We start from the raw sequence: 19778 nt of genomic DNA, 5'->3' as shown, positions 1-19778 counted from the left end.
CTTCGCCATGCATTGCAGACATGAATTACGATCACGTCTCCACAGTCATGTTACCTCAAACCAAAATGAATAAAGATGAAGTACTTACAGCAAATCATATTATATGAAGGGAATACCAAACTCACAATGATATTTGGTTTAGTTTCCTTCAAACTTTCAACTTTTTCATTACATCAAACGTTTGGACACATGTATGGAGCATTAAATATGGAGAAAAAAATAATTACACAGTTTACATGTAAATTACGAGACGAATCTTTTGAGCTTAATTAAACCATGATTTGACAATATAGTGCTACAGTAAACATTTATTAATGATGGATTAATTAGACTTAATAGATTCGTCTCGCTGTTTATAGATGGAATCTGTAATTTGTTTTATTATTAGTCTACGTTTAATACTTTAAATATGTGTACGTATACGTTAAATTTTTTTTTTACCAGAACAACTAGAAGTAGTGATTTTTGTAATATTCACTTTTCAACCCAGACCGACTCACACCACACCGCCCCAACCGGGTCTGACTCGAACGAACCCACTCAACTGCTTCCATAAATACGCGGGCACGCGCACCGAGCCACCCCAACACATCGATTATTGCGCCGTCACGCCAAGCCCTAGCTATAGCCCAAAGCAACACGACAGCATCAACAACTAGCTCGCTCGCGGCGGCAGCAGCAGCATCGATGGCGGCGGCGGAGGAGATGGCCGTGGTGGTTCTGCGGTGCTTCGACGGCACCACGGTGGCCGCGCCGGCGGGGGTTGTGACCGGGAGGTCGGGCCTCGTGGCGGAGGCGGTAGCCGGCGGCGCTGGCGGCGGCGGGGGAGGCGGGGGGCGCGTGGTGGTGGACGTGCCGGGGAACGTATCCGGCGTCGACGTCGCGGCGGTTGTCGCGTACATGGAGGCCCGCGCGGCGGCGGCCGACGGCGACGCGTTCGACGGCGAGTTCATCGGCGGGCTCACCCACGACGCGCGGATTGACCTCATCCACGCCGCGCACCACCTCGCCGACAAGGCCCTCTTCAACCTCCTCGCCTAGAAGAGATTAGCTTCATCAAATCTCGGTTCATGTTCCATTATTAGTAAATTCAGTCGTTTTTTATAGTCGGATTCAATCGTTTTTGTACCAAATTCAGTAATTATTATACTGGATCGATCGACGATCGGTCCCCTGTTTTTTTTTGTCTATTTTTCTTGCATCTCGCGATTAATCCATCTGAATTTTGTTTGATTGATTAGAGCGTATGATTCCTAGTTGAGTATGGATGCGAAACAAAACAATTAATTTCCAAGAAAGAACGTAGAAAGGATCGAGATGATTTTCATGAAAACATTGATGAGATTTAAACAAGTGTATTTGATTACAATTGTTCGCGATTGATTAAACCCCGATGAAAACACTAAATTCGATCGTTCGGTGGCCATGGCCTCCGACGACTAATTTACAATCCATACGGAAAAAGGAAAATTAAACCCACACCAATTAATTACCCAAATAAGCTGCCATTATGCTTTTCCTCCTCAAATCTCAAACCAATTCCCAAGCTTGCTTCCCAATCCTCAGATGGCGCCGAGCACGACGCCGAGAGCGACGACAATGGCGACGAGGTGGCCGTCGACCTTCCACGCCCCGCTGTCGTACGGGCTGTTGTCCACCAGCGGCTGGCTTCCGAACGCCCCGACAGCGCCGGCGCCGAGAGCGCCGGCACCGACACCACCAACCCCTGCGGCGGCGCCGCCGGCAGCAGCAGCAGCAGCAGGGTCAGGCAGGTCCCCTGGCAATGGCGAGAACGCCGGGTCGACGCCGCCAAGGGCCCCTGGGAGTGGCGCAAGAGCCGCGTCGCCACCCATGTCACCTGGCAATGGCGCGGCTGCCGCGTCGCCGCCCGCGGCTCCCGGCAATGGCGCGACAGCTCCGGCGCCGCCGACGGCTCCCGGCAGCGGCGCGACAGCTCCGACGCCGCCCAGTGCTCCCGCGGCGGCATCCGCGGCCTGCGGCAGCTCGGCGGCGCGGCCGTTTCCGCCGGGGAACATTCCGAAGGGGAGGTCGCTGCTGTGGGCGCCGATGGGCTCGGCGAAGGGCGGGAACGCGGTGGCGAGGCCAGGGGATCCCGGCGCGCCGCAGTGCTGCGCGTGGCGGGGCTCGTCGCTGGCCCGCCAGGCGAGCTCGCCGTCCTTGTCGCGGATGCGCATGTCGCCGTCGTCGACGAGCTCGAGCCTCTGCAGGAAGTTGGTGCCGTCGGTGTTGGTCTCGCCGTGCCACACCTCCTGGCTGCCGTCGAACACCTCCAGCCCGTGCCACGAGAAGAGCAGAGTGCACGTGTTCACCGTGCTCACCGGCCGGCACTCCGACTCCCACACGCTCATCCCCCCGCCCGCCGCCACCGCCGCGTCGCCCTCGCCGCCCTTGTTCACGACCACCTCGACGTAGCAGAAGTCGGCGCCGAGCCCGCCGGCGCCGGGGACGGTGTGCGAGCGCACGAAGTACGCCGCGTACTTGCCGGACGGCGAGGTGAGGAACAGCACGGGCGGGTGGACGTCGCCGGCGCCGTGGCCACCCGGCGGGATGCTGGCGAGGATCTGCTGCTTGACGACGCGCTCGATCGTTCCCGGCGGTCCGGTCACCGCCGCCGCCAGCGAGGAGGAGAGCAGCACGGCAATGGCAATGCAAGGGAGGAGCGCCATGGATGGATGGCAAGCTTTGCTAGGTGAGTAGCTAAGCTTCTTCTTGGATGCTTTGATTGGTTGTGGTTGTGCATGGAATGGTACATGGTTGGGTGTTTATATATAGTTGTGTAGCTTGGGGTGGTGATGATGGATTAGGAGCAAAATGGGGTGATAAATTAGGGTTTTAGAAAAGGTGAGACATGGATGAAGCTTGCTAGGTTGTATGGGGAGTGGTTGGAGTTGGAGTGTGTCACCTGTTCCAATACATACTGATACTAGGGGATTGGGTGAGCATAAGCTGTATAAGCTTTGTTTGGGTCAGAGATTTTTTTTTCTGAAAGAAGGAAAGGGTTTTGATTAATTAATATATTAATACTAATAGAGAAGAAATTTGGGTCAGATGGATTCAGCTAATAATAATGGAATTGAAAGCTGCAGGTGGTGTTTGGAGTTTGGACCTTGGAGATGTAATTACTACTATTAAACTGCTAATAATGCCCTAAGTTGATTGGTTGACATTCTAGTACCTTTTATGTGGGGTCCAGATATTCTCAAGGTTTGGGAAGGCAATTGTCTGCACCAGGGAGAGATTGGACTTTAATTTGGGTCCCCCCAGCAGGTGTGGTTACACGTGGATTTTAAGTCACCACAGCCATGATGAACTGTCAAGTTTCATACGCACGAAGAAACAAAATAATAAATGTAACTCCAAATTTAATAATACTCTTAAGAAATAAAGCATGAATTAAGTGAACACTGACAGTATAACTCCTTAGCTTTCTTTGCAGTGGAACATGTCTATCCGGAATTGAGAGCCTGTTTGGTTGCTACCCTGAGCAACATGTCTGCGTATTTTTCATGTCTGAGGATAGCCTGAGCTTGCTTACAAGAGTTACTTGACCAGGCATGGCTTAAATTTAAGGTAGTGTTTGGTTAAAACCCTGAGAACATGCCTAAGTGAACTCGAGTGCCAGGCAGTGTTTGGCTCATATTTTGCCTGAGCATACCCTCACCACATCGTACAGAGGTGGTGAGATTACCCTCTACATATTCTCAACTTGTTCATACATAAAGATTCACCAATGAATAATAGCCAACACGGCAGCTAAAATGGCCAAAGTTCTAGCTCGTTGTTGGATAATGTATTCATGAGTACGATCTAAATCCATCTGAGCATCACATGACAAATAATAATAATAGGTGGAGAAAAACACAAATATTGCAATGGTTCACATAGATTTTTCTTCTAACAGACATGCTCTTGACAGATCCTGGAATAACAAAGCAACAATAGAAGGGAAAAGCAAAAAAAAAAAAGAAGAAGAAGAAAGAAAAAGAAGAAGAGAACTTGAGAGTGTTTTCTCACCTTGCTGCAGAAGATCGTGGAAAAACTAGTGGAGACTTGAAACCTCACATGCACAGGAAAGGAGAGAGTTGAAAAGTTGATTCCCTTCTCTTTCAGATCTGAAAAAGTGCTCTCTTTTTTTCTAGTAGCTCTCACGTATAGAGCTGAGCTCCAACTGATGGCACCAGATTTTAGTGGAGGAAGCAGACGGCCACCGGATCTGCAAGGTGGAGCAGCCCCTTGGTCGCTGCCGCTGCAGCCATGGATGGATCGATGGGGATTTTTTTCTCCTCCTAACCCTACGGTGGTACAGTGAGGAGAAGTAGTGGTAGAAGAGAGGTGATTCTACTCAGGCATGTTGGTGGAAATGCCATGGCTTGCTCAGGCGACCTTTTTACTACGCCTGACTCAGGCAAGTTTCGTCAGGCAAGAATCCTCAGGCTAAAATTCTCAGGATAGCAACCAAACACGTCTCAGGCAGATTACAGGTTTGGGCTCAGGCCAGGCTGGTTTGCTCAGGGTAGCAACCAAACAGGCTCTGAGTCTCCTAGACTTTTGGAGGCGCCCTGATAGTTAGGGGTAGGGTATGACTTATGAATGTCCGTCGATATGAATGTCTATATCTATGTCTCTATCTCTATCTCTACTATTATAAAAAATAAAGATATTTTTACTGATATTTTGGTACGTTATACTCCCTCTGTCCCAAAATATAGCAACTTTTGTTTTTATGGGATGTAGACCTGTCCAGATTCGTAGTACCAAAATATAGCAACTTTTGTTTTTGGATGGGATGTAGACCTGTCCAGATTCGTAGTACTATTCAGATTCGTAGTACTAGCATACGTCTCATCCAACCAAAAATTGCTATATTTTGGAACGGAAGAAGTGCTTGTTTGAGTCGATTTTTTATTTTTTTCGTTTTTGAAAATACAAAAGGAGTCGTATAAGAAATATCTTTTAAAAAACTTTTATATGCTAACTTGAGACGAAAGTCGGACTCCTAATTACAGCTCATGATTTTCTAAAAAACAAATTCAAGCGAATTTCCAAAGTAAATTTTACGCTAGCTAAACCGTATAAAAAGATAAGATTAAAATAGCCTTAACCGATTGTAACATACGGACATTGTTTTAGTATTTATAAAGATACTACAAGAAGGTGCACAAAGGAAACCTTACTTCCTAACAAACTGTCCAGGGCTCCTGGTCCGGTAAAGCCCAGTAAATTCATGGCCCAGAAAATTGTTTCCTCCAGTCCCCAAGTCCCAACGGGCCAGCACATTGCTGGATGGAAAAAATACACCGAAAGTCCCTCAACTTGTCATGGGGATAAAAAACATCCTCGAACCACAAAACTAAATATACGAGATCCCTTAACTATACAAAACCGATCACCCGAGGTCCTTCGGTGGTTTTGATCCCGGTTTTGGTCTATGTGGTGGCTGAGTCAGTATGGGACCCACGTGGCCCCACATGTTAGGTGTCCACCTCACCCTATTTCTTTCCCCTTTCTCTCTATTTCTCTCATTCCTTCCTCGCTCTCTGCTCTCGCACGCTAGGGCACCCACGGCGGCGGCGCGCGCGCTCCTGGACCGGCTCATGGTCCACCTCGCCCTCGCCCTCGTCTGCTCGCCGGAGGCGCCGACCTGCACCAGGAAGAGCAGCCTCGCCCCCACACCGACGGCCAGCATCTCCTGCAGCACCGCCGGCGTCGCCGAGTGCCTTGCCATGGCGTGCATCACGCGCACGGCGCTCTTGGTGCCTGCGGCGGACAGCCGCGTCGCCGCGCACGCCACCGCTGCGAGCCCCGTCGGGTGTGCCACCAGCGATAGGCTTCCCTCCGCGTAGCCGCAGATGTGGTCATCGCCACCACGACGAGCTCGCAGGCGCGCCTGTCACCGCCGCAGCCCCTTGTTGAGGAGGAGACGCACGAGCGCTGACACGGCGCTGGCGTCGACCGTCTTGACGCGGTTCCGGCTCCAAAGGCAGAGCCGGCAGAGCACGTGGAGCGCCACCTTGACCGCCTTCGCCGACGGCCTATCTGCCACCACCCTCACCACGCCGTCGACCAGTGCGGCGGCGCTCGCCGATGTCAGCCGTCCGGGGGCATAGCTGGGAGCGCCGATTACAGCAGGTGGATTCCCTGGATCCGTAAGAGGTATCTCGGCCGCCGCAGCACGCACGCCAAGGTTTCCAAGAAATCTTCACCGTCGCTGCCCTTCATCGGATCATGCACGCCGCACGTCGTCTCTTCCTGGGAAGAACCCAGTGGCTTAGCCGACGTTGCGTCATTCACGCCCACAGAGGCGCGCTACTTGACGACGGATAGGAGGAACTCCACGGTGCCGGGCACGCCCTGGACGCACCGTCGATGCGGCGGCGGAGGAGGAGGAGAACGCCGGCCACCGCGCCATGGCGGGATCCGGCGGGGACGAGGGGGACGACGACGCCGATGAGAAGGAAAGGATCCCGTCGGGAGGAGCGTGCGCGGGGCACGCCGACGCCGACGACCACCATGCCCACTGCTAGGGGGCTGCCACCTCCACAGCCTCCGCCTCCGCCACCACCGCCTACTGGCTGCCGTTCCCCTACTGGCCGCCGCTCCCTATTCGCCGGCCGCCGGCCGCCACGCACTCGCCCGCCGGCTGCCACCGCCGCTCCCCATCCGCTAGAGAGAGAAATGAGGAAGAAAAGAGAAAGGGGAAAGATATAGGGTGAGGTGGACACCTGACATGTAGGGCCCACGTGGGTCCCACGCTGACTTAGCCGCCACGTAGACCAAAACCGGGGTCAAAACCACTGAAGGACCTCTGGTGACCGGTTTTGTATAGTTAAGGGACCTCTTATATCTGGTTTTGCGGTTTGAGGACGTTTTTTATCCCGATGACAAGTTGAAGGACCTGCGGTGTACTTTTTCCTTGTTGGATCACCAATTAACGGACCACAGAAACTAGCAAGGTACAAACCAAGATAGTGCTATATTGACATCTTTCAAAAATTTATATGTATTTATATATACCTACTTAAACAATGCGTAAGACTTTGGTTGGGTTTTTCATCCATAGTATCGAATCATAATCGCATCCGTCGTTTCTCCGAGTTTTTCCTCTGAGGCTAGGGTTTTACCGAGTTCACTGGGTTAGAAATGGTGCTGAAAAATTCACGTGATTTTGTTTAGGATTTTTGGGGATTTCGTGAGGCAAGGAAAAGGAGGATTAGGGGATTCTGAAAGTCCCTTAGCCACCAACTTTCCGAACCATCTTTGTCACGCCCCAATTTTCTTTCGGAGATTAAAAATCAATTAATGAATTATTTCTAGAAATTATATTAAAATATAAAGCAATTTATCAAATGTAGTTTAATATGGGAAATAAAATTTCCTTAAAAATCATGGCCGTTAATATTTTTGTAATATTCTCTATGGCCTAAAGTCCTCTCTCGAATTTCCCGTAAATTTTCAGATATGAACACTGGTGGAGAAACCCTTTGTAGTCCCAGTTCGTAACCCCCCTTTAGTCCCGGTTTCCAAACCGGGAGTACCAATCCGGGACTAAAGATCGCTATCTTTAGTCCCGGGTGAAATAACCGGGAGTAAAGATCGATCTTTAGTCCCGGTTGGTAACACCAACCGGGACTAAAGATGGCTCAGCCACGTGGCCGGCTGAGCCATCTTTAGTCCCGGTTGGTGTTACCAACCGGGACTAAAGATCGAGCTGACCTTTTTTTTTTTTGCATGGCCCTGTTGCTGCATGGTTTATATATATATATATATATATATATATATATATATATATATATATATATATATATATATATATATATATATATATATATATATATATATATATATATATATAAACCATGCATATAAATGTTTCAATACATATATATGCATACATATATATATGTATATATATATATATATATATTATATTATATTATATGTATATACATGCATAATATATATGTATTTATACATATATATGTTATGCAAATGCATATGTATATAGATATATATATGACCAAAATATATTTATATTATAGAAAATGTGTACACATGCATATAGAAACATATGTAGTCATGTATTAATTACAATCCATTATATGTCCTAGCTAGCTACGATTTCGACGTAGTAGTACTCGCTGCTAGCTCAGAAGCTAAGGACCGGTGAATTGTGTTTCCGTCGTAGTAGAATTCACCCTTGGGATCAAGGATTTCTTCGTTGATGAATCCCATGAGTTGTTCTTGAACCGCCGCGATAAATTCCTTGTGTGTGGTCAGGTTATCCCTCATGCGAATAAACTATATGAATATATGAAATTGATTAGTAATTAAACAAGAAATCGCTACGTAATGAAATTTTGAATTTATTTGTACGTACATCGAGCTCTCTTGTGGTGATGATTTGGTCTGCAAGGCAGTGGCAATACTCGCACACGTAATAGCCGCACAAGTTAGTTCCCTGCTTTTGCTTTGTGCACTACAAATAAATGACAAACAACGAGAGATCTAATTAATATACACTTGTATGTATTTGAATCGGAGAAATATAAATGTAGAGCATGTGTACTCACAGGAAATTTGAACTTCCGCCTAAGTCTTTCTCTCCATTTGCCGCGGACCAAATGACGGAACCGATACCAAGCCCTACATGGAGTTTAAAGCTATGATTCGTAGTAGCAATTAACATAACAAGATTTTCTTAATTAACAAAGGAACTTATGACGGTACCTGTCTATAAGTTCGAAAACCTTGTCAAACGTAGACTCTTTTTTATCCATTGAGTCATATACGTTGACGGTGCAGGCCTCCAGGTCGAAGAGTAAAAGCACCCAGTGGAATCTGCAATGTGCGTGGGATGCATTACATATGAAACACTTAGCAAGTTCGTACGGGAATGAAATTTGGTATGTAGGAAGACAGTAAAATTAAACTAACTCTGTGTTGTATCGCAACAGTATGAATGTCTTGTAATGTTGCGCCTTCAGGAGATGGACGAGATTGTCCTCTGTTTCTTGTGGATATTGGTCGAGCATTGCGACGTTTACTTTCCGAGGGTCGATGAATCCAGTATCGAAAACCCTCCGCCGTCGGGCCCTTTGAATCTCCATTCTACAACGATAAAAGGGAGTATATTATTTTCTATAGTCTACTTATATACAAGGACCTAATTAATTAAAGGAGACGTATAGTAAGAAATCTAACTGAACGATATACTTACAAAATCCAGCAACTCATAATAGAGACATCGAGGGCGTCCAGCTGGTATAGTTCGTAGATTCCCCTGAAATTGATCCAGAGAATGTCATCTCCTTGCAAGAAGTCCGTGTCCCTGATCCTCGCTCCGATCATCTCTCTACCGGTGGCGCTCATCTCCATGTACAGCTGATGGAACTTGTACATTTGTGTGGGTAGGGACTGCAGCAGCTCAGGCTTGACAAGCGGTTTACCGAGTTCGTACATGTATTTCACTTCCGCCTTTTCGATTGGTGCGACTCCTAGCAATTGATCCGTAGTTAGACCGGTGTCAGTAATAAATTGTTCTATCGTCATTTCTTTACCGGTCACCAACGGCTCGATCTCCTGGTTTGGTTGCTCTCCAAGCTGAGGGACTGGTTTGGACTTTCCAGAAGATGCTTTCTTCAGCGTTCGCTCATAGTCCGATAGCTTGATGGCCTCCTTGACAGATGCAGACATACCCCTGAAGAAGTTCCTGACACTGGGGTCTATAGGAATCTTCTTTTCTGGACTTCGAGGCTTGAATTGTCTCTTGACTTCTGATGCAACGTAAGCGTCAAGCTCCTCTTGCGTGCAATCGTACCCCGGGTCCTTGTTCTTGGCGGCGTCAACTTTCGCCTTCTTCGTTGCCCTTGTGTGGGCAGGTGGTGGAGCTGGGGGGGCCCTTGACTTTGAAGGTGCCGGAAGAGGAGCTTGCGGGGGAGTAGGTGTAGGAGCACGAGGAGGAGTCGGTGCAGGATCCAGAGGAGGAGTCGATGCTGGAGCCTGAGGTGGAGACGGTGCTGGCGGAGCATGAGGAGGAGACGGTGCAGGATCCTGAGGAGGAGATGGCGGAGCCAGAGGAGATGGTGCACGAGACGCCGCTTGTCGCCCAGGGAGGATGATGTACCGCCTGCGCCATAGAATAATGGCATGGCTTGTGTCTCGTAGATGCGTCTCACCGTCTCCTCCAGGGTAATCCAGCTCGAGGTCCTCGTACGCGCCTTCGACCAACTCAACTTCGACCTTCGAGTATCCTGCTGGAATCGGCCTGCAGTGGTAAGTACCTGAAGGGTCCGTTGGGATGGCCATGCCCGACGCCACCTTCATGTTGTGAGAGATTATTTATTAGTAATCAACATATATAAGCAGCAACTAGCGGAATGGCTAAATCTTACCTTTATTGATAAGTTCTTGAAAGGAATATGCAGCTCACATGGTGTCCGCTGAGTGATGTCATCAACGGGACAGGTCGATTCGTCCTGTGTTTGCATGGCGTCCATGCTCTGTGATCCTACCTGCCCCGTTGAGGCGCAGCTGCTACGGTTTCCTGACGGGCTCACCATTGCAGGAGGAATGGTCGGCTGGGGATCATGGGACCGATGTGCGGCCATGCGTTCATCAACCTTCCTTGCCACCTCCTCTTGCATGTTGAGTTCGTAGCTCGATACCCGGAACTCTAGGTCTGCAATCTTCGCCTCGGTATCTCTCTTGCTCCTCATCCGACTCCTGTACGTGTGGATGTCCTCCTTGAAACCAATCTTCCAAGGAATCACCCCTTTCCCTCGTGTTCGTCCTGGATGCTCTGGAGTCTGCAGGGCGAGTGTCAGCTCGTCCCTATCTCTGTCTGGTCGGAACGTGCCCTGAGAGGAGGCTTCCACTGCATCTGTTAGTCGTCGTGCAGCCTCTCGTATCTGATCGCCGAAGACCAGTGAGCCATCAGCTGGGTTGAGCGTTCCACCGTGAGCATAGTACCAGAACTTCGATCGTTCCGGCCAATTGGCTGTTGCCGGTTCGATACCCCTCTCAATCAAGCTAGCCTCCATCTGCTCCCACTTCGGCATCGCGACGCTATAGCCTCCTGACCCCAAGTGGTGATGGTACTTCTTCTTGGCGGCATTTTCTTTGTTTCTTTCCATCATCGCCTGCCCTTGTTCACCTGTCTTATATGCAATGAACTCGTCCCAGTGATCCCTTAGCTTTGGGAATGTGTCGAAGTTCGGTGTCTGCCCCTTCAGTATATACTTCTGGTACATATCTCCCTTGAAGCTCTGAAACTGTTCTGCCATTTTCTTCAGAGTCCACCTTTTCACTTTGTCCTCTGTACCCGCAGGAAGGGTGAATGTCTCGAGCATTGTGGTCCACATCATCTCTTTCTCCGAATCTGGGACAAAGCTCTCATGATCTCTGCGTGCCCTTGTTCTTCGCCAGTACACCCTACTGACAGGCACGTTATCCCGCACAACCCAACCGCTGTGACGTACATAGTTCTTGGCGGCTTCGGCCGGGGCACTAGGACGTCCATCTTCTTGCACTTCCGTTATGATGTGCCGACCCTCAAGCTTCTTCGCTGCACCTCGTTGCCCGCGTGCCCTCTTCTGTCCAACGGAGGGTTGACTACCACTAGCCTCCTCCTCCTGGTTCCCCTCCACATCCCTTTCCACGTGCCCCTGCTGGTTCCCCTCTGCATCCCTCTCCACGTTCCCTTCCTCGTTCAAGTACTGGTTTGGATCCTCGTTCCCCTCTTCTTCATTCCAGTACTGGCTGCTTCCCTCCGCGATTGTATCGTACAATATCTGTTCCTCATCGCGGTCAGCCATCTGTTGATACAAGAAACATCTGCTAAGTCGCGAGACATTTATGTTTTAACAATCTAAGTCATGTATGCTAAGTGTAAATGTCGTACATTAGAACCCTACACAACCTTACGTGCTAAGTCTAATTACAAATCGTGATATAAGCTAAGTCTAGGTGACGTATATTATACAACCCTAGCTAGTAAATAATTATATACTAAGTCTAATTACAAATAAAATAATCTTATATTAAAACTCAAATAATATTACATGCTAAGACTACAATAGTCATGTATATGCTAAGTGTTTCGTGCGTATATGCTAAGTCTAATTAAGACTACAATAGTCAATTGCTACTTGTCGCACCAATTCCGTAGTCAATAATTACATACTAAGTCTAATTACAAATAAAGTAATCTTTTATTAAAACTCAAATAATATTACATGCTAAGACTAAAATAGTCATGTATATGCTAAGTGTTTCGTGCGTATATGCTAAGTCTAATTAAGACTACAATAGTCAATTGCTACTTGTCGCACCAATTCCGTAGTCAATAATTACATACTAAGTCTAATTACAAATAAAGTAATCTTATATTAAAACTCAAATAATATTAGAACACTACACAATCTTATATGATAAGTCTAAGTACAGGTCTAATAATCTTAATTAATTGCATTAAAAATATAACAATCATTTATATTATTACGTCACTTGCCTGCTCCAATTCCTTCTAGGGCTAGCTCTTCCACTCAGGCTTGACGGACGACTCTGACAACACGTCTTTTCTGCAAGATACAAAAAGATGTATTAGGATAAATGCGAAGTAACATATATATATATATATATATATATATATATATATATATATATATATATATATATATATATATATATATATATATATATATATATTGCATTTCACATTAACGTTCGTCCTCGTTCGTTCGCTCGTTCTCATTCACGTTCGTTCGCTTGTTCTCATTCACGTTCGTTCCCTCGTTCTCGCTTGTCTTCGATCGATCGTTCTCGTTCTCGCTCTCGTTCGTTCGATCGTTCTCGTTCTCGTTCACGTTCTCGCGGCAACGTACGTTGACGTGTTCGTTCCCGCTCTCGTTCGTTCGATCGTTCTCGTTCTCGTTCGTTAACGGCGGTGTGGCGGCATCGGGGCGGCGGTTGGCGCGGCGGCGTGGCGGCGGCGGCGGCGGCGGCGGCGTGGCGACGGCGGCGGCGGCGTGGCGTTGTGGGGCCGTGGCGGCGGCGGCGTGGCGTGGCGTGGCGGCGGCGGCGTGGCGTGGCGGCGGCGGCATTGCGCGCGCGGCGGTGAAGGCGGCGGCGGCGTGGCGACGGCGGCGGCGGCGTGGCGTTGGCATGCGGCGGCGGCGAAGGCGGCGGCGTGGCGCGTCATCGTCGTGGCGCGTCGTCGTCGTGGCGCGGCGTCTCGTGGCGGGCGGCGCGACGGAGAGAGATCGAGATGCATGAAGGGAGATCTGGCGGCGGCTCTCATCCCAGAGATGCGGCGGCAGCGGAGGAGGCGGAGGCGGCGGCGAGGACGACGAGCTCGAGACGACGGCGAGATATGGCGGCGTCGGCGCGGGGATTTGCCCTAGGCAGTGGCGGCGAAGGAGAGAGGCCGAGAGAGATCGATCGGCCGAAAACGTCTAAGTGTTGGTGAAGAAGACGAGGGCGCACCGGGAATATATATACCCCCGGATCTTTACTCCCGGTTGTTGAGAACAACCGGGACTAAAGATATCTTTAGTCCCGGTTGTTGAGAACTACCGGGAGTAAAGAAAAGATCTTTACTCCCGGTTGTTGAGAACAACCGGGACTAAATCTTTAGTCCCGGTTGTTGAGAACAACTGGGAGTAAAGAAAAGATATTTACTCCCGATTGTTGAGAACAACCGGGAGTAAAGATGATATTTAGTCCCGGTTGGTATTACCAACCGGGAGTAAATATCTTTTCCCGCTATTTCGAAATTCTTTTTAAACCCGGTTAGAGTTAAGAACTGGGACTAAAGATTATAGCACTGCATATGATTTTCGCTTACATATGTGTTTATAAAATAGAAGTTAATGCATTAACATTATTTAAAGTACAAAGATTAATGACAATTACTTCGAAAAATTATTTTTGTCTGTAATAAATTAAGTGGATAAATCGTAATAAGCAAATATATGACTTATAATTAATAAAAATTCCAATATATATATATACTTAGCATATATATATGAATGATATTATTATATTGGTAAAAACTCTAATTAAGATATGTATGTACATACAGCATGATTTAAAATTAATAAAAATTGTAATCATCATATATACTTAGCGTAGGAATTATATTAAATTAAATGCTAAAAACTCTAATTAACATATGTAAATGCCACATGCATGATTTAAACCTTTTAAAAATTCGAATAGTCATATATAAGTAGCATATGAAAGATAGTAAATTAAATTGTGAAAAACTCTAATATATGAATGATAGTTTTAAAAATATATTAAATTTAATACTTTTAAAAATTCTCCAGTCAATTATAATTAGCATATGAATGATAGTAAATTAAATGTTAAAAACTCTAATTAACATATGAAATTGCCACTTGCGTGATTTAAAACTTTTAAAAATCCTCTAGTCAATTATAATTAGCATATGAATGCTAGTAAATTAAATGTTAAAAACTCTAATTAACATACATATGAAATTGCCACCTGTGTGATTTAAAACTTTTAAAAATTGTAAGTATCACATATAACTAGCATATACATGATTTAAACTTGTTGAAACCTCTAATAATCGTGCGTAATTAACATATGCCATACATCAATTGATTTATATGGATAATCAATACATCCAAAATAGTTTACATCGTGTACACAATAATTACGGCATTACATCGGCGGTGACGGTTGACCGCACGTACTTTCTCCTCACTATTGTTCTCTCCTTGTGATCGCTGCGTGAGTAAGGGGTGTCTTCATTTGATAGGAGGATGCTAGGGTCAATCGTCACCATAAAAGGGGGTTGCCCATCCAACTGATCGTAATCCTCGTCAGTCTTGTCCTCAACTCCGACGATTTTTCTTTTGTTGGGAGAACCACTTGACGCTTAGGCTCATCAGGCCCTCTGCCCTTCTTTCCTTTTCTAGACATGTCCTTCACGAAAAAGACTTGCGTTACATCATTGGCAAGGACAAAAGGTTCGTCCGAGTATCCAACCTTGTTAAGGACAACAGTTGTCATCCCACTGTCATCAATCATTACGCCTCCACCGGTCAACCTAACCCATTGGCACCGGAACAGAGGAACCTTGAGAGGACCATAGTCAAGTTCCCATATGTCCTCGATGGCACCGTAATACGTGGCAGTTGTTCCGTCGTGTCCCATGGCATCGACACGAACAGCGCTGTTTTGGTTCGTGCTCTTCATGTCTTGGGCTCTCGTGTAGAATGTGTACCCATTGATCTCATATCCCTGGAATGTCGCGATCGACCCAGACGGTCCCCTCGCCAGGAAGGCAAGTTGTTGGTTGATCGACTCGTTACCCATGAGATGTTGTCGTAACCACGCGGGGAAAGTATCAATGTGATGCCGTGTAATCCATGCATCGGACTTACCGATGTTCCTGGCGCGAACTAGAGCCAAGTGCTCCTCGATGTAAGGAGCTACCAATGAAGAGTGTTGCAGAACAGTGAAATGGGCTTTACGGAATAAATTGTTGTCTACCGTCATTATTGCTTTCCTTCCGAGAGTTCCCTTTCCCCGTAGTCTCCCTTCATGGCGTGATTCAGGTACCCCGATTGGGCGAAGGTCTTCGATAAATTCCACGCAAAATTCGATGACCTCCTCTGTTCCATAACCCTTGGCGATGCTTGCCTCTGGACGAGCACGGTTACGAACATACTTCTTCAGAACGCCCATGTACCTCTCGAAAGGAAACATGTTGTGTAGGTACATAGGCCCGAGAATACGGATCTCTTTCACAAGGTGACAAAGCAGATGCGTCATTATATTGAAAAATGAAGGTGGAAATATCAACTCAAAACTGACGAGACATTGCACCACTTCATTCTGAAGGGCTTCTAATCTATCCGGATCGATGACCTTCTGCGAAATTGCGTTCATGAATGCACATAGCTTTGTTATTGTTGCCCGGACATTGTCTGGAAGGATACCCCTTATTACAACTGGTAGCAGTTGTGTCATCAACACGTGACAGTCATGAGACTTTAGGTTTGTGAACTTCTTCTCCTTCATGCTTATTATAAGCTTGATATTCGTGGAGTATCCAGACGGTACCTTTATGCTCTCCAAGCATTCAAACATACTTTCCTTCTCTGCCTTGCTAAGAGTGTAGCTGGCTGGACTCAAGTAATGGCTTCCTTTCTCCTTTGGTTCCGGGTGAAGGTCGCCGCGTTGTTCCATATGCTTCAGATCATTACGTGCTTCCAGTGTATCTTTCGACTTTCCGTATACACCTAGGAAGCCAAGAAGGTTTACGCAAAGGTTCTTAGTGAGGTGCATCACGTCGATTGCGTGGCGTACGTCCAAGAATTCCCAATATGGTAACTCCCAAAATATAGAGTTCTTTTTCCACATCGCCGCGTGACCATCTTCGCTCTCTATATGCTGGCTTCCAGGCCCCTTTCCGAACACTACTTTAAGATCTTTAACCATAGCAAACACTGTTTTCCCGCTGCGATGTTTAGGCTTCGTATGGTGGTCGGCCTTATGTTCGAAGTGCTTGCCTTTCTTCCGTACCGGGAGGTTTGCTGCAAGGAATCGACGATGACCCATGTATACAACCTTCCTACAGTGCTTAAGATACGTACTTTCTGTTTCATCCATACAGTGAGTGCAAGCCTTGTACCCCTTGTTGGACTGTCCGGATAGGTTGCTAAGTGCAGGCCAATCGTTGATGGTTACGAACAGCAGCGCTCGTAGGTTAAACTCCTCCTGTTTGTCCTCGTCCCACACGGGGACACCTTCCTTCTTCCACAATTGTTTAAGATCTTCGACCAATGGTCTTAGGTACACGTCGATGTCGTTACCAGGTTGCTTGGGGCCTTGAATAATAATCGGCATCATTATGTACTTCCTCTTCATGCATAGCCAGGGGGGAGGTTGTAGATACACATCGTAACGGGCCAAGTGCTATGGCCGCTGCTCATCTCTCCAAAAGGATTCATGCCATCCGTACTCAAACCAAACCGTATGTTTCGTGCGTCCTTTCCAAATTCTTTAAATTTTCTGTCGATGTTTCGCCACTGCGAACCATCGGCGGGGTGTCTCAGCATCCCGTCCTGTTGACGCTCTTCAGCGTGCCATCGCAACATTCCAGCATTCCCCTTGTTCCTAAACAAACGCCTTAGCCGTGGTATTATAGGGAAATACCACATCACCTTAGCAGGAATTCTCTTCTTTGTTAGCTGCCCGTCAACTTCTCCTGGATCGTCCCGTCTAATCTTGTATCGTAGTGCTTTGCAAACAGGGCATGCTTCTAGGTTCTCATACTCCTCACCGCGATATAGGATACAATCGTTCGGACATGCGTGAATCTTATGAACTTCCAGTCCTAACGGGCAGACTATCTTCTTAGCCTCGTACGTTGTCTCAGGCAATTTGTTTCCCCCCGGAAGAATGTTCTTGACGAGTTTCAATAAATCGCCAAATGCCTTGTCACTAACCCCATTTTTTGCCTTCCATTGCAACAACTCCAGAGTGGTATCCAACTTTTTGTGCCCCTGCTCGCAACCTGGGTACAATGAAGTTCTGTGGTCCTCCAACATCTTGTCCAATTTATGGGCCTCCTTTTCACTTTCGCAGTCCTCCCTGGCGTCCTGCAACATCTGACCAAGATCATCCGCAACGTCGTTACCATCAGCAGCTATTTCCTCCTCGCCCGTTTGATTTCCTTCAAATCCAACATACTGAGCAAAGTCCGGAATATTGTCGTCTTCCACTTCATCTTCTTCTATTTCAACACCTTGCTCTCCGTGGGATGTCCAACAATTATAGCTTGGCATGAACCCCGACTCAAACAAGTGGAAATGAATAGTCCTGGATGCAGAATACTCCTTCTGATTCTTACACTTATTGCATGGACAACAAATAAAACCCCTTTGCCTGTTAGCTTCGGCCACTCTCAAAAAATAGTGCACGCCGTGAATAAACTCTTTGGACCGCCGGTCAGCGTACATCCATTGCCGATCCATCTACATGAGTCAAAAAAACCGTACACAAATAATTATTCTTACAATAATGACAGTCATACAATAATTATAAGATATCTTTATTCATACAAAAATCATAAAATATTACACCAAATAATTCTTAAAAACTATTTGTAAAGTTTTAAACTAATTTTAATGTGTTTTACTTCTTTTAATTTTCATTTTAGTTTGTTTTCTATTATTTAAGATTAACTTTCACTAGAGTTTTCCTTCTCAACTATTTTATAAAACCTTGTTTAGCAAATGAACTAAATTTCTATATATTCTTTCTTCCCCACACACATTTTCTCTCTCATCAACTTACAACTAAATTTTGGAGACAAAAAAAGTGTGCAAAACATAGGTGCAAATGTAGTATGACAAAAAAAAACATTGGAGGATGAAGTTGCAAACCTTTTAGGCACCTCCGATTTGTATGTAATTAATCACCAAAATAAATTCAATAGAAATTTTGGCATGACCTCCCCTCTTTTTTGAAGAAATTTTGAAGCTTGCTCGGGCAGCTGGAGGAGGAAGAAGACATATATATAGGGGTGGGACTTTAGTCCCGGTTGGTAGCACCAACCGGGGCTAAAGATCACCGGGATCTAGCCCCGGTTGGTATTACCAACCAGGACTAAAGTTACGATCTTTAGTCCCGGTTGGTGGACTAAAGATCCCGGGGGGGCCTGACAGGCCCTGACAGCATTCGAACCGAGACTAAAGATGATCTTTAGTCCCGGTTGGTAACACAAACCGGGACTAAAGATCAAATATGCCCGTTACCCTTTTGAACCGGGACTAAAGATCATCTTTAGCCCCGGTTTTTATTGCATTCGGGACTATTGTGGAAATCGGCCGACCGACGAAAGATGGTTTCTCCACCAGTGGAATACCTAACTTTAATAATACGAAGTTCAGTTCATCCATTATTTAAATTGAGAAACAAATCTAAATCCCTAATCTGGGCCGTTTTCGTGTATACATACACTGATACGCACATACGTATACCAGTAGCGCTAGAGCTTTGCCGCAGAGGCCGATGACGACCGGCTTCACCATCTTGCCCCTCCAGGTGGCGGTCCGTTCGACGGCACGCACGATGTCCATCCCGTCGACGACATGGCGGAACACGACGTGCCGGCCATCTAGCCACGGTGGCCTGTTGACGATGATGAACTGGGAACCGTTGGTGTTGGGCTCGGCGTTCACCATGGACCTCCAGGCCCATCATGTGGCATGTGACTCAAACCCCTCGTCGGCAATGTGTTCCCTCGCAGGGTTAGCAATCTCGAAATTGCGATATTTGTAGGGGATCGAAATTTGCAAAATAAATATAAATAACCGAAATTTTCAGGCGAGATATATGCTTGCCGGTGGGGTGAAATTACTGAAATTTCAATCACTAGCCTCCAGGCGCCGTCAAGCGCTGACTCGCCGTCACGATGTCGCCGCTCTGGCACATGAACCCGGGCACCACCCGGTGGAACGTTGAGCCCTTGTAGTGGAGCGGCTTTCAGTCACGCCCCATGTCGCATCCGCCGGTGCACATGGGACGGAAGTTCTCCGTCGTCTTGGGCACCTTGTCGGCGAACTGCTCGATCACCACGCTACCAGCACGGCTCAGCAGGGTCATCGGTGCTCTACATATGTTAGACTAATTGATTTCTCGTCTCTTTGTTCCAGAGTCCATACTTAGCTTGTAAGAAGATGAGATGAGAAGAGAACCACGGCTTATTGGAGCAAAAG

At 47.0% G+C, this 19778-nt stretch overlaps 1 protein-coding gene and 1 pseudogene across 1 annotated transcript; both read right to left on the bottom strand.

Annotated features, from left to right (window-relative positions):
- Window positions 1–1321: 1321 nt before the first annotated feature.
- Window positions 1322–2759, bottom strand: LOC4348135 (uncharacterized). Its single transcript, XM_026020577.2, has one exon. The coding sequence runs from the start codon at window positions 2685–2687 to the stop codon at window positions 1563–1565; it is 1125 nt and encodes a 374-aa protein (XP_025876362.1). The 5' UTR covers window positions 2688–2759; the 3' UTR covers window positions 1322–1562.
- Window positions 2760–5191: 2432 nt separating this feature from the next.
- Window positions 5192–19244, bottom strand: LOC107278068 (E3 ubiquitin-protein ligase PUB23-like; annotated as a pseudogene).
- Window positions 19245–19778: the final 534 nt, after the last annotated feature.

The sequence above is a fragment of the Oryza sativa genome, chromosome 10 (genome assembly GCF_034140825.1).
Source record: "Oryza sativa Japonica Group chromosome 10, ASM3414082v1".
NCBI lineage: Eukaryota > Viridiplantae > Streptophyta > Magnoliopsida > Poales > Poaceae > Oryza > Oryza sativa.
This window is presented reverse-complemented; position numbering and strand designations above follow the sequence as displayed.

Excerpts from the sequence above, each read along its gene's own strand:
- LOC4348135 (XM_026020577.2), bottom strand. The coding sequence starts at position 2,687 with ATGGCGCTCCTCCCTTGCATTGCCATTGCCGTGCTGCTCTCCTCCTCG.